This window comes from Simochromis diagramma, unplaced genomic scaffold, assembly GCF_900408965.1.
Source record: "Simochromis diagramma unplaced genomic scaffold, fSimDia1.1 OVJJ01000603.1, whole genome shotgun sequence".
Lineage (NCBI taxonomy): Eukaryota > Metazoa > Chordata > Actinopteri > Cichliformes > Cichlidae > Simochromis > Simochromis diagramma.
In genome coordinates, this window is record NW_024387414.1 from 24,156,537 (window position 1) to 24,172,726 (window position 16,190).

The 16,190-nt window shown below is 37.2% G+C and overlaps 1 protein-coding gene across 7 annotated transcripts in view; it reads right to left on the reverse strand.

Annotated features, from left to right (window-relative positions):
* LOC120720942 (protein diaphanous homolog 3-like) overlaps positions 1 to 16,190 on the reverse strand; it is a 183,743-nt gene that overhangs the window by 161,743 nt on the left and 5,810 nt on the right. For 3 of the 7 annotated variants that reach the window (XM_040010836.1, XM_040010839.1, XM_040010833.1), the window contains exons 1-5: positions 10,859 to 11,132; positions 10,577 to 10,776; positions 6,462 to 6,494; positions 5,938 to 6,120; positions 5,529 to 5,633 (exon numbers count right to left, since the gene is read on the reverse strand). In XM_040010836.1, coding sequence (XP_039866770.1) covers positions 5,529 to 5,633; positions 5,938 to 6,120; positions 6,462 to 6,494; positions 10,577 to 10,690 — 435 coding nt within the window. In that variant the 5' untranslated portion in view covers positions 10,691 to 10,776; positions 10,859 to 11,132. Of the gene's footprint in view, positions 1 to 5,528; positions 5,634 to 5,937; positions 6,121 to 6,461; positions 6,495 to 10,576; positions 10,777 to 10,858; positions 11,134 to 16,190 lie in introns of those variants that run through there. The other 4 variants (XM_040010838.1, XM_040010837.1, XM_040010834.1 and 1 more) reach the window with 3 other exon arrangements.

The following is a 16,190-nucleotide window of genomic DNA, read 5'->3' on the forward strand; positions in this document are numbered from 1 at the left end:
CTTGCTCATTTTAATGTACCTCTAAAAAGTTCCCACTTTATACACACACACACGGAAATGTTTTAAAATGTATAAAATTTCAAAACTATCAACAACACAACAACCAAAATTACTGAAAAAGACCTTAATTATTAACTTTATATATTTAGAATGCATGCACCGGGGGGGGGGGGTAAGCTATACCAAGAATTTCCTTTTCATTCCCTGACAAGACACTAGGGTTACTACTAAGTGAGACTTACTGCTTTTGTGTGGGTGGGTGGTAAAGACTTAAAGCTAAACTTACTTTAGTAACGTTCTTGATTGATCAAAGACCTCAGATGTCACCATCTATCACTATCTGAAGGAATATGTAATCCCTAATGCCAACAGGCTGGCAAAAAAAAGAAAAAAAAAAGAAATATATCCAGTCCGTTTCTCACCTCACACCTCTTCTATAAAGCCCTACTCTATAGAAATATATACAGAAAGGCCTCTTTAATCTGAAAAACAACACAAATATATTTACTTTTCAAAACTTCAGTGATAAAACCTGTCATTTTTATTCAAAGAATGTATCGTATAGCAGCAAACAGTCTTATAGCCCAATAAATAGAAGCTTGTTACATATATAGAAAAGTCAAAGGTATACAAGCTTTTGAAATGGCAGCCAGAAAAGTATAGCTTTAGCTCATGTGATACTGATTGTTGAGTAGCTTGTTGTCCTGATTGAACTCCGGGAAAACATTTTATTTGTCATGTGTTCCACGTTCAATTGGACTTCACAACATGGCTCATGCTCATCACCACAAAACACATCAAAGCACTCCACTCATTTCAGATAGCAGTCCTATGAAACTATCACTCGCACAACATCAGAACCCTCCAGTGTTGTTACCACGGCTAAAACATGTCATTTCTGCTCCGCTTACAAATTGGTTCTTGATTGCAAGCATCATCAGCTTAGTCCGACTCCCACTTTGTATGTCTCTTGCTCGGTGCCGAGTTAAGTCGAATGGTGGTGGCAATTTCACAAAAACAAACCACTGCCTGGCTGCACAACAGACCATCAAGGATACAGAAAGTGTCTGCCTCCCTCTCTTTTCCTCTTCAAGCCCAATGATCAACTGCCTCTCCCATCCTGGTGAGAAATGATGATGACTAGGCGGTTTGTTTTTCAGGATCTCTTGGGCTTTCAGCAGCAAAAGGAAAGTATGATTGCTGCTCTTGGTAGAAACAGGCCCGGGTCCTTCTGGTGTTTCTTATCAAAAGGAACATTCGTGGCACCCTGTTTGCCCAGTGACAGCAAGTCCATCCACATAACATGGATAGACTCCAGATGCATTAAAAGCTTCATATGTTAAAATGTGCACTTTGAGCATAACACATGATTTTCTTTTAATAATCATTTCAGCTGAGGTTATAGCCAAAATGGACCAGTGAGTCACTGTTTAGTTTTTTTTTTTGTTTTGTTTTTTAATACTGCCTGATTAGAGTTCTAAGGTTGGTCAGGGATGTACTCCACTCTTGAAACCTTCACAGAAAATACATTTTGGAAGACACCCACCTGAATTTCAAAGAGACTTGACCCAAAGCTAGTGTGTACAGGAGAAGGATGATGTGCACTCATAATGTACCATTTATGTGAGCATTGTATTAACATACAATAGACCACGGGTGTCAAAGACATTTTAGTTAAAAGGCCACATACTTCAATTTGATCTTGAAGTGAGACAGACCAGTTTATTTAAAAAAAATGAAAAAGCATAATAACATACCCTTCCTTTAATGTAGAAGCACAGGTAAGGTCTGAAAATGTTAATGAACCATTCATTTACAAAACTTTTACAAAAAAAGCCTAAGATGTCATATTAAATATGCACTACAGATTGGAGTGAGACTATGCACAAAATTTTAGAGCTAAACTCATTTATCTTTACACGTCATTATTAAAACAGCCTGATAAGATCTGCATATACTTTCTGTACAAATTCACTCCATGGTAGTAATACTCTGACCACTTCACCTTGAACAGCAGTGCGATTTATTAAACTATTTAAGATATAACAAATTCCCTGGAATTTTCACACTTTGCATGGGTGGGTGGTATAGCTTCAAAATTATATCACAATATTTCAAGAAAATTTGCAATAATCATATTTCAGACGAAAGGAAAAAAAGATAGCGGGTAGCAACATTTATTAATTCAAGTAAATGAACAGCATTTTCTATCCACCTTTGCCAATGAGCTACTGTCACTGATGAGACACAATCTAAATCAAAGTGTTAATCTACTGAAACAACTTTCCAGCAGCAGAAGCATCGTAGTGCAATATTAGTGGCACACAGCATTATATCAAATGACATAGTAAAAAAGCAAATGTAAGCACTAACATAGTGCAGCCCAAGTAGCGTACACGTATAGCATGACTGCTTAAAACTTTAATTTAACACTACAGTAACTAAAGCAAATTATTCATGTAACTCTGCAGGAACTTCACAATACTGTCAGATAAGAAAACTGAAAAAGAGTTTCGACCTTGGATGTTTGTGTTATTTTGGGTCAAGTTTTCTAACCAGCTGCTTAATATCTTGCTTTACCACTGTGCAACAACAACAATAATTTCCACCCAAGCTTGGCACTTCCTGTCATTAAGGAGTGCAACTAGCGAGCGGAAGTATCAGTTCTTGGTTGAGTAATTTGTTTACTTTAGGGTTGCACCAGTTGCCAATATAAAATGGTGAAACAAATTTGTGTTGTTTCTACCTTTAGCACAATTGTTTTAAAATTTGCAAAGTGTTTGCATTGCTCTTTACTGAAGGTTGTTGAACTAGCTGCTTATTTTTGTTAACGGTATCAAGTTGTTAGCAGAGACAGACATGCTAACATGCTCTCAGACAAACCATGACTCACAACTTCTAGGTATACGATATGGCAAAAGTCCTACTGCACATGGACCCATTAGTAGGTCAATTCTAGCCCCCGCCTGCATGTTTGAGGCCCATGCAGTAGACTTTTGTGTGCTAAACCAGCGGTCCCCAACCTTTTTTGCACCACGGACCGGTTTATGCCCGACAATATTTTCACGGACCGGCCATTAAGGTGACGCGGATAAATACAACAAAATAAAACTAGTACCGGTACCGAAAAAAAGATTTTTTCATAACACACGTGAAAAGACCCAGGAAAACCGAGTTAACGATAAAAATGATAACAAAATAACGCTGAAAACCGATAAAAACCCTGAAAACCATACATTTCACACCTGAGCCTCAACTCTCGCGGCACGGTACCAAACGACTCACGGACCGGTACTGGTCCGAGGCCCGGGGGTTGGGGACCGCTGTGCTAAACCATGTGCTATATTTTCAAATTAGAAACAATACACATGGATTTTGGATAAACCCTTTTACACAGATTCTGACCATTTGACAGGTCTTAACATAAATTTTCCCCATGCTCAGCTTCAGTTGATCGAGGAGTCATATTTTTGAAGATTCTTTGAAAGCAATTTAAGGCAAGGCAAAACTCAATTTCCTGCACAGCAGGGGCATTGCACATAAATCAAAACACAATGTCAAAGGTCAGCAATTATTTTTTGTGACAACATACAAGGAAATTGTTTCTCTCCAAGGCTATCTCCAAATTCACAGACTAGAAAAGCAAGTGGCATACATCGGTTTAAAAATTAAAGGTCAATTGGCAAAACAGCAACGTGACTGAGAAGGTTGCGTTGTTGTTGTTGTTGTTATTTTGATGGCACGTTAAACAAGCAAAAGCAAAACAAGAAAACATCAAGTTCCTTTGTGTAAAAAGTAAAAACATTTTTGTTGATATATACTACACCTTGCTTAGTGTTTTAAACTCAGTGACACCACATTTCCTCAGAAATGTTGACCTTTTTCTCAGAACTTCTCTCCAAAAACACATAATGAACCACTTCTTAAGTAAATGCAGAGTATTATAAATCTGCTCTCTTAAAGAAATTAATTTCACTCTTTTTTGGTTGGTGCCCACATTTTTTTTTACCATGCAGGTATGAAAGGTAACAAATGCAGGCCAGTCACCATGGTAACTAGAGACAAGGATAGACAGCCTAAGGCAAACTTGAAGGGTTGTCTGGTTATAACAAATATAATAAATTTCTTACTTGGATGTAAGAAATTTGGACTTGGACTTAATTCATACTTCTTTGCAACACATGATGGCAACTTATCCAGAAACCTGTAGCTATCAAATACGAATAGGCCTTACTGTTCACAATGTCAATTATTTGTTTTGTTTTTTCCCCCCTACCCATTTCTTCAGCTAATACATTAACTTTTAAGAAGTGCAAAAGACAAGTACAATGTCTGGATACCAGGAAGTTCTTTTTTTAGCCTTTTCATGTAAGAAAAATGATATATCGATGCTTTACAATGACTTGTGGAAGCTTAAAATATTTATATTCTTTAATATCCTGTACCTCATACTGTATGCTACATACTGTGATCCATCAACAATAATATGACTGTCACAGAAATAACTTGTTTTCCTATTTCCCAGTCACTCTTTATTACCTGCAGTAAATGTTTGCTATAATCATAAAATAAAATGAATCCACCTCCATGTCTGGGCCAAAAAACAAAAACACAACAAGAATAATGCAGATATGCAAAGAGCTAATTCACCTCTGCTGCTCACTCAACAGAGTGCGTGCCTATGTGGAAAGCGAGACGTTGCACTCCTCTTCAAAGATTTTTGACAATGTATTTTTGGTCTTAAGTGGTATAAAAAAAAATTAATAAATACATTTTATTTTAACATTAACTGAGCTGTTTGTTCACAACAACAATGTTAACTTAATTGTCATGATAACTACTGTGAGTGAGAGAGATGCTGAGTACTCAAGGCAAGTATATCCTTCTACATTTAAAGAACACAATTAAACAGGTGCCAAAAACTGAAAACCAGTGAACAAGTATTCTAATATTTAGCCCTAAAATTCAAGCTACATTCACCCGCACCATTTAAAGCGGGATTTTCCACTTTTGTTCTTAAAAGATTTCCATCCACATTAAAATGCAAAAAATATATGTCACATGCTGTCAAAAGTGTTGGTCATATACCTCTAACTGCAGAAAAGCTAGCCAATCAAAGGCCTATAAACAATATCATGGGTCATAGTCTTCTGTTTAAAAAGGAGATAAATGCACGCACATGTGATGTTGCGTGACACAATCATTTTCCAAGTTCAAATTTGATACAGAAACAGTTTCAAAAGCTTCATTTTCTGTGACTTCAAACTCCAAAAAGGCCAAAACGCACAGAAAAAGCGATGTTTACCAAAACACGTGTGGATGGTACCTCACAAACCAAAACTCAACCAGTTACCTTCCACTCAAAAAAGTTAGAAAGTATGAAACTCAAACTTCTTCAGGCTGCTAGACACTGCTAATTAAAAGCATCAGCAACACGTTTCAATGCAAACATTCAACCACATAAATATAAAATGTCAGTTAATTTAAACTCAAAATAGGTGAAATATTTTAAATATTTAAAAACTTACAGTTTTAGAGGCAGTTGATATATACTGAATGACCATTTCTTTCTTTGTGTTGAGGTCTTTTTCTCTCAAAGGAGTCTTTTTGTCCTCATTCAAGTTCATGTCTTCCTAAAAAAGAAAAGAGAAAAAAAAGATACAACATTACCGTGGCCAAAATTTGATGCTGTTTTTGAATGCATAACCGACTCTGGAAGACATTAGCATTCTGCACTGTTTCTAGCGTCAGCAACCAAATATCAGCTGCATTGTGGCCATGATCATAAAATTACTGAACTAAAATGAAAGTTTGAAAAATATCATCACTTGTGTTAAATTGATTATTTGTCTTTTTGAATATCTTTATCACTTAGTCCCTGGTAGCACTTTTTTTTAAATGAAATGTGAAAATGTTGTACAAAAAGTAAGAACACACCATCATCTTTTCAAAAAGAGCCAAGATCTCCTTTTCTGAGTTTATCTTTGACGATAGTTCCTCAAAATGATGTGAGGTGGAGGATGAAGAACTGGACCAGTCGTTTGCATTGTGCTTAGATTGTGTCAAGGGTGGGCGCTCCTTTTTACTACCGGGAATCCGAATACTGGCAAATCTGTCCAGCTGTAGAAAGAAAGAAAGCACAATTAAAAATAGAAAAAATTACTCCAGACTTGGAGTCAAGTTTAGATGATTATGAGCACATTTAAATGGTTAGTAGTCAAGCAGAATAAAAAAAAAAAACTGTTATTAATAAACTAGAATGCAATGCTAGTAATATGAAACAAACTACAAACAAGAAGTCTGTCCTATGATGTTAATGGCTCCAATGCCTGACTGTTTTGGTTTTGTTAATGATGCTCAAAATAAGCAGAAGCAGTGACCTCAAGTAAGGTGACGTTAGATGTTGCAGAGATCGATGACACAAAGCACACACAGAAGCATATCAGTTTGTCAAAGCTTACCACATCATCTGTGATGTTTCTAAAGGGTAAGTGCTATAAGTGGGGAGCAAAAAGAAACAAATCAGGATACACAAAGCAAAAGCACCAAATATTCTAACAAACACTTCTGGAGCACATTTTTACATTCAGGCTTCAAGAATGTGCTTCATTTCAGTTAAACATTCGTGCCCCATTCTTTGCAGCATACAGCATAATCTAAAAAGAATACAGACACTGAAATGTCTGTATTGATTTGTCCCTACTCTGTTACACTTATTTTGACATTCAAAGAGTTACAATGGCGTTTTACATTCACATTCAATTAAAAAAAAAAAATGCTTCTTTAAATGGAGTGGACAGTACAACTCTGCAAAACATCAACACCAGTCCAACAACTGGCCAGGGAGGTCTGCATACTCATGCACATAATAGAAGTTTCTGTTTAATATTGTTTAACTGTAGTGTCCTTGGGCAAGACACTTCAACCGTTGGCTACTGGTGGTGGTCAGAGGGCCTGGCGACGCCAGTGTCCGGCAGCCTCGCCTATGTCAGTGGCAGCTGTGGGCAGCTGTGGCTACAATGTAGCTTGCCATCACCAGTGTGTGAATGGGTGAATGAATGTAGTGTAAAGCGCTTTGGGGTCCTTAGGGACTAAGTAAAGCACTATACAAATACAGGCCATTTACCATTTAATGAATGATCCAAAAATATCAGGAAGATGCACTTATTTCTTCTGTCAATTAAATCAGCAAAGACTCGCTGCCTTTAATAGAACTGGCCTGACTATGTTTTTTCCTTCCCAAATGTCCATTGGGTGCCAGATATACAGCTGATTTAAATAAATTTATTTATTTATTATAGCACATGTCCCAGAAACCTGCATCACCAAGTACCAAACATGACATTTTTGACAAAGTTGCCTCTAGGCAAAACTGTTTACCATTTGCCAGTGTTAGAATATTTGCATGTGTGTGGGTTATTAATTTTGGCAGGACTTTTTTGTTGTTGTCGTCAAGTTTTTACATGGTCACCATATAAAACAACATTTCTATCACAAATTAACTGCTACATGGAGCCTGACCAATACAAATTTTAAGACCTATTCCAAAACAGATATTTGACTATTTAAAAATTCAATATACTGTTGTTTTTTTTCTTTCAGCCACACAAAACCGATTTCCTTAACACCTGTTACATGTAGTCATCTATGAGGTCTTTCTCAAAAATATTATTTTCCAATTTAATTAAATAACAACAGTAATCACTTTATCATTTTAGCTCTACCTCTGCTGGAATATGATAGGAACTGGCCAAAAAGCCACACAACAAAATAACTACCAATTAAAAACTATATAAAGGACATTTTTGTGATGAAAGAAGAACTTGCCAAACACGGTAATTACTGATAAAGTAAAATTCATTATGGCCACAGCAATTCCAGTCCTTCAGTTAGTCCATTTGGAAAGTGGAAAGAGGAAAAAAAAAAAAAAAAGGGGGGGGGCAAAAAGGCATCTCACAACTACATTAACACACTGATCTGACATGTTTCCACCAGATATAAAGTGCTTTTTGAACAATCTTTGGGAGAGTACGCACTATGGATATAGCACATTTACCAGCAGACAAACATTTCAGTTAACTCATTAAGAAAACTAACATCCTGCATTACAGCTGTGGCAGAGGAGATAGTCAAGCAAAGCAAAGGTCACGAGAAGCTGTAAAAGAAAGCCCACTGATGCAAGCTGCAGTTTTTCAATACTCTTTTTTTTTTTTTTTTTTTTTTAAATACACAGAGATGGAGAAATCTCAAGAAATCCAGATGTTATTCTGACAAGAAGGTGAATCAAGAATAAAACCAGCATGTGTGGGGTGTTATATATAGATGGGGGTGGTCTACATTGCTCCCCTTACCATGGGGCATTCAAAAAAATGTTGGAGATCCTAGTAAAGCAGGCGTTGGCTTTAAGATGACTTTTGTTTCCACAGCAACAACTCATTCCTTAGGCTTTGTGATACTGCCTCTATTGAAACTGGATGTCATCGAAAAATTCACTAACATGTAGTTAACTCTATCAACTGAAGAAAACCTTGCTTCTTTGGTATTTCCTCTTTAAAAGAAGAGGAAGGCACTCCTAATTTAAAGATCCTGTGAAAGCAACTTGGTGTCTCTCATCCAGACAGACACTAACACTCAGGGATTACTTTGTGTCGGCTCATGCCGGAACAGCACCCTCCCTGTGTTGCAGATCCTCCTAACTTACAAATTAGGCACTGAAACACTCTCTAAAAATTACCACCTGAGCCGAGTCACAGCAAAGACATCAAAAGGCCTCATTCCATGTGAGATGAAGTCCACTGAGATTTTACTATGCTATATGCTGCACATTGTCAATGAGCAAAGTTACTTATGGAACAAAGAGTTTGGCTAAAACAGAAATTATAAAGTTGTCTTAACATTTCTTAGCAGACTAGGCAATAAAATAAAAGCCTTCTAAATTAGTCTCAGAAAGGTGTCCAACACTTGACTGGACACCTTTGTTTACGCCAAACACCTCTGGTTGATGGAAGGAAGATTTGCTGAGAGCTCTTGGTCCCATCTGGCTGGTGCAGTCATTTTAGACTGAATGCAGACCTAGGCTTCCAACACCTTTGTCTTGGATCAAGCAATCTAAAAGAAACCTGGCTGGGGAAAAAGAACAGGCTTTGTCCTCTTGCTTTCCCAACTACATATCCATGAGATCACAGATTCAGCAAGGTCCTGCAGATGGATTCAAAGTACTACAGTCACCTTTAAACAGGCAGGCTCAGACTCAAGTTTTTATGGCATATTTCGACCCACTGAAACTCAATTTCTATCCACTTGTCTAAAGATATCAAGAAATAATATATAACAAAACTAGATTAAATTATGTTAGTAATAAAAATATAAAGAAGTAGCATAGCCTGACTACATCAAATATGTCTAGTAAAGGATTTGGAGGACAGATAGAAACATTGTAGATACTCCATGATTTATTTCTTGAACACCATTTAAAATTCACTTTAATAGGTTTCCTGCATTTATGCTGAATGAGTAGACATTAAATGTTACCGTAGCATGCCAATCAGAATTAGCTACAGTTTTATATAAAGTGACCAGATAACAATGACCATCTCAAGTTACCAGAGACTCTGGTAATGTGTTTGCAACATATTTCTCAAATATTAAATCAATGAGTTAATTTATCAGGTTTTAATTCTTATACACTGTAGATAAACATGTTTATGCTTCAAACTTAACTTTCATCCAGCACTGTACACTAATCAAAGAAGGTGAATCCGAATTCCTATTATGGATTGCATTGTCAGATGTTAAACGAACAGGTCATCAGTGGGAGTGGACAGAAACCATTTGAGAAAGACTAAATTTTGCTTCATTTTCCACTGGAGTCTCTGAACAGTGGCCACAGGAACTTGACTTGGAATAACACTCTCAAGCACAGGTTGAGCATGCTTTAAAGAGATCTGTGTCACAAGCGAGTCTCCTATCAGAAAATGAGAAGGGTTTGGGGTTGTTGTTGTTTTTTTTAATTGCTAGTCTAGCTGTGTAAACAAACAAAAAAAATAACATGATTTTGTTTACACAGCTAGACTAGCTGAAGAACAACAACCGACAAATACCAAAGAGACTAAATGCTGTCTTGTTTGTAGGAGGGAATGCATGGATTAGTGTCAGCTAAACCCTGTGCTAATTTTAACCTTTTGATTTCCTACATGCAAAGTCAACAAACACTCAAGGTTATGGCTGTCGAAGAAATTCTACCATATAAAACATTACTTGTGTAGCCTCCTGTGCTTTGTTAACTGTTCGTTTCTCTCAGCCTCCCCAGACATGTAAGCACATTACGAAGGCATGACACATCTTCACCACGAGGTCTAACCGTGGTTGTTTGTCTATCCAAACTGGTCGTTCTGAAAGTAATAGAAAATACTGATCCAACTGTTCTGTCCACATCAATGTCCTTCTCTGTGGCTGGTTGTATCATAGGGAAAGCATAACACACTGAGTGACCATCTATTTGCAGCGTTTATCAAATGCTTTCTGTATCATACCGTTAGAGTAAAACCAAAGCTCGTTTTAGTCTTTTCATACTTACAAATTTTGGTTTGCGGTCTCCGTCATCGGTGTATGACGAAGTGGAGCCCTTCTTCTTTTGAGATTTACTGTCCCGCCCGGTGGTGGATTCAAACCGCTGACTGTAACTCTCCATGATGACCCAATGACTTCTACACCAGCTGACAGCTACTAAAGACCTAAACCTTTTGTTGCATGCAACGTTAGCAGACGACAGAAGAGCTAGAGGACCACACAAAGGAAAATGCTTAGCACATAACAACACTAAGTCCAAGCGTTTTTAATGTTTAGTGCTCAGTCTCACCTGTCCGTTTAGCTAGCTAGCCAGGTTTACAATACTATCATTCACCGGTGACTTGACTTAGCGCTAATCCAATTTATTGACTGTCACGTAATGCTCTACTTTCCGTTAACTAAAAAAATGCGCCTTAAACGTAACAATTTTCCCGAAGACTTACAAAATTCACCCGAACATTAACTGAAAGCCATACAGTCATTACGAGTTTCAGCAGAAGCGTTAGGTGGGTAAAATTAAGATACTTTTTTTGACAGACCCGCGCAATGATTACGTCAGCTTCCCATGTTTAATCCAACCAATAGCAATCACGGAACCGCAAACGGTGACTCGAGTCACAGTTTAGAGGGAGTTGATTGGCTGCCTGAAATGTCAGTCAATCCTACTTCAGTTTTAGGGTTGTTCTTTTTGTTCAGCCAGTATCTCCCGTAGGTGTGCGATAGGTTTTTGTGTGTAGGTCTTACTTGCATCCAAGCTTTTCTCTCTGTATTAGATAGATATATTAGATTTAAATCAGTTTGCCAAGTGACAGTTTTTCTCTTATAGAAATATTAAACAGAAAGTGACAGGCGATAATGACAGGTTGCTTAAATATAATTTCTTAATTAAATGGGTAAAATAACTCAGTATAAATGCACACATATAAATACAATAAAAGAAAGGTCTTTAAATCAGATTAGTAGGATACAACCGCCTTTTTTTTATTTAGTTGGCCAAACCCAGGCTTTATTTTAGTGATGTATGGTCTAGTTTAAATGACCTAATTAGAGGATTAGAAATTAGTGTATCAGAGGGACATCTCAGGTTGAGTGCTTTGGAGACAGAGAGGAAAAGCTGAGATAGTTTAGACTTGCAGAGAATGGATACTGGATGCACTGGACAAATGATGCTGAAGCTGGAGCTGCGAGGCAGGAGGAAAAGACCAAAGAGAAGATTCATGGATGTAGTAAAAGATAACATGCTGAGATTTGGTGTGACAGAGGAGGATGTTAGAGACAGGGTAGTATGCAGGCAGAGCTGATGGAGTTTCTGTGGCGAACCCTCATAGCTAAGGAAAACATTAGCAATAAAAAAAAAAGTAATAATCGTCCACATTTTTCCACATCCTATGATGTAGCATGTCCAGGATTCAAGAAATTGTTTATCTATCATGGAATAAAGTTCAGTCAGAAGTCGATGATCACAGTAAAATGAGGGTGTTTTATATTGTTGCTTGTTTGTCTCTTTGATTTCCACTGTAAAAGCAAGCTAAACCCACTGTTCAATCCCAAACATCTTGTATGATGCAAACAGCAACACAGGTAACGTGATGCAACTACCAGAAACTTTTGCACGCTTCTCAAGTGCTCTCCTCAAACCTACAGTTTGATCCCTGAACACATACAGTATCAGGGAGAGTTCCTCAACATGAAGCATTAAAGGTTTTTTGTGCCCCCTGTTAGTGAAACTCATAAATTATAGAAAACATTAATAGTTCAGACTATTGACAGTAAACTGCAGGATATTAAAGATTGCTCCTGGTGGATGCCAACTGGTAAACTGCTGTATACCTCATGTTGTTATTCAGTAGTTATGCATGTGGAACTCATACCCTTGAGGACAATTGTGTTACATAACCAAATGATGGCAATAGGATAAAAAGCCACAAGTGGTATTAACCTTTCCCTCTGTCTGTGTTCCTGCCTCCAGACTGCTAGGACAATGCTCATCCTTTGCAAATCCATAGAAGTGGAGTCACATGACAATTAGACAGGCTTAACCTCCTGACTGTTGCAGTTTGATTGATGTTGTTCTCAGAAAGCATGTCTCACAGACATCAAAATCAGAAAAATAAGAACACAAAGATACAGTACAGCTCAGCCTTTATATTTCAAGCATTAGTCTTGGCCAACCTGAGCAGTGATTCAGTACAATTATGCTCTAATTATTATTTTGTTAGTCTGCAATCATGCAGTGTGCCGGACCAAATTCACACTCATAGGTAGATCGCATAAATCCAGAGATACACCGGCATGTGATTTAGAAGAAACATATTTCAGAATTTTTTTGTTTTTTGTTTTTCCAAGGCTAAAAGTGGAGTCAGACGTCACCATTAAATGAAACCTTCAGCTATGAAATTAAATTGGACCTTCTTTCAATTCAAGCTCTTGAAATCTTGTTATCTTGAAAGACCTTTATTCCTTCAATCCCTGGAGGGCTGTCTGCATGACTGCCAGCAATGTGTTAACACTCTTCATCTAGCCAAACACAAGCCTTGTGGCATTATGCCTCGCTAATCCTCTCAGACAATGAGAGATCGAGTCTTCCAAGTTGGTCAAAGAATAGCCACAGGGATATACAATCAAAAGCCCCAAATGCCAAATAATATAAATTTTGAATTTTCCTTGTACTGATAATGCAGCTGATCTGTTTAAATCATTATACCACACACAGAAAATCTGACTGAATGGGTTTGTTTTTTTGTGCTTTTTGATTGAATTACATACTTTAATAGTGTGAGCATTTCAATTCTACATTGACATTGCTTTTTCTTGTATTTGCTTTTTTTTTAAGGTAGAGTTCATATTAACACATGTCTGATTATGATAAACAGCTTCAAGGATTATCAGTAAAAAGGTGATTTAGGTAGAAATATATTTATATTTGTAAATGTTTAAGATATTTTCAACAAAGAATGACAATTGACACAAATTAAATCTCATATCAAAGTCAGAGGTTATAGGGATGCAAAGAACCAGTGCTGAATACTGCATAGAATTTGAGAACTTCACAACTATCACAATGACACAGGGGCTCAGACCTGTTAAGGGTAAATTTATCCTCACCATGAAGCTTTGTTAGTGGAGCAGTCCATTTCTATGTTTCACACTGAGAGCAGCTTTAAATGTTGTTACAACGTCTGCACGGAGAGTTGGCCGTTCTTTAACTTTTCAGTGTGCATATACTGCCATCTTGTGGTTTCAATTAGATGGCACCACTGGCCCTAGGTTTCAGAGATAATCGAACCATGCAAAGTGGTGGTGGTTTCCATAACTCTTTTTTCCGTTTGTTAATTAACAAATGTTATACAGTAGTTTAAATACACAAGAAAACAAATGGATATCAGCATTCAGAAACACTCACATTTTCCATGTCTACAGAGAGTGTCTCTGTGCCTGAAAAATAAATTAGGTTTAAGTCTGCACATTATGTGTCCACCAAGCTATTCAGGCAAATTCTTCTTGCATAACTCCTTAAGTGATTTTGTTTATCCTGGAAATTTATAATAACTATGAATCAGTGATTTTAAGATTTTTTTCATAACATGTTTTATTTCAGAGTAGTCAGGGAAGCAACATCCAAAATACACATGTATGTGTTTTTTCAGCCGTTTGCTTTGTTTACTGGACTTTTAGACAATTTAGCCAAATGAGATCATGCCTCAAATTGCTGAAAAAGAGTAGAGGTTTCACCTGAGCCTTAAGCAGAAAAGGATAAAGCATGAACAAGTTAATGGTCAAGCACCACTTAAATGATATGGAATACCCTTACTGCTTAAAAAATAAAGCTGCTCTACGTTCCACACTCAACACCCAACTGATTCAGTGACTCATTACTGCAAGTCATTGAACCGATTGGGTGAACTTAATAAAGTGGCTGTGGATCAGCCAATCACATGGCAGGCAAACGGCCTTCACAGTCATCAGATCTCAGTCCAGTAGAGCACCTTTGGGATGTGGTGGAATGGGAGATTGACATTATGGATGTGCAGCCAACGAATCTAACACAAACTAATGTAAGTAATTTATCTGTTAGGTAATTTTACAATACAGACTATTTTCTTGACATTCGTTCTTCTATATAGCCTGAAGATTATTAATGAAGGACTTACATATCATTCCTATCTTAAAAAGTATAAGAAAAAGCAATAATTATTAGTAATTAAAAGCATTTTCTGATCAATGGGGTGTGCAATGATTTAGTATCAAATGTCATCTTTAAAAATATTTTTAAATGGTCTGCACTTATTTAGATAATACATGATTTTTATTTTCAGACATAAAAATTCCAAAAACATGTAATGCAGTACCAATTAATTTAATGTAAGAAATCTGCTGGAGATGATCCTTCCTGTTCAAACTAATTTTGCTGCCACATCGTATCTTATTTCTTACAAAATGTCATATCGGACCCACTGAGACCTTATTAATATTCCCACAAAGTACTGCCCACAGCTTGAACATCATAGGCCTTATGAAGAGGCCACTTTTCTTCATCATGTGGTTTTACTGCATGGTTGATTAGTATATGGCTGAGTCTGAGTCCCTTTCATCAAACCTGTAACAGCAGTAGTCGGTTGCATCCAGGAACAGCTGATGCATGCTTGCTGTATGACTCCAGTATTACTCTGAGGTTTGTAGAAAAAAGGAGAAAGATCATTTTGTGTCAGTAAACCCAGTTGTTCCCTTATTCTGAACAACAACTGGATAAAAAAAAAGTCAAAACAACAAAAACAACATAAACAGAACTTTCTGAGACAGTGTTCAAGCCAACCCATCATTTCTGGGATGACATGTCTGTATATTAAGGAGATACTGTATAAGCTACAGCATCTTCCAATGTGCAATGTGAATTTGTTACTGATGCTAGGTCTGACGATGGGTGGTTTTTTGTAATTTGTCATGTTAAGGTTTTAGGTGTGTAAAGTTTAGACCGAGACACTTTTAGTGGACACACTAACAGTGGTTAAAATGGCTTCCTAGATAAGTAACATTTCTATAAACGTATAGAATTCAACTATCCCACATTTGACTGCTCTGCAAACAAATCCTGCTGTCCGACCTGCAAAGTCTGAGTGCAAAATACTAGCTTTGGTATAGAAACAAAAGACAATAATTTGAAGTACTGTATAGAAACAATCATCAAAGCTCCACATGTGAAATAGACTTATTTCACCTACACACACACACATGCGCGCATGTGGACACACATACACACACAGTTAACTCAGCACTGTCCAGGAACGGTGTAAGCTACTCCACCTATTCCTTCTCCCATGGTTGTGTTCACCAACCCCAAAATTATTGGATATACAGTCATACTTAAAATTACATTTATATCTGCATACGCTCACGGGCCACTTCATTAATTATACATTGCTAGAATAAGATGTGTAAATTGTGGTAGTAAGTGGACATGATAGGCAACAACACTAAGGTAGGATGTGGTGTTATAATGGGTCACTATCAGCCAAGGTTTCGGGTGAACCCACTATGAGACCTTGCCCCACCCTATCAAGTGACTTACTGAAATCAAATAACTAAAATGTGAGTGGGCATTAAGGCATCTGAGAAGGGATCTC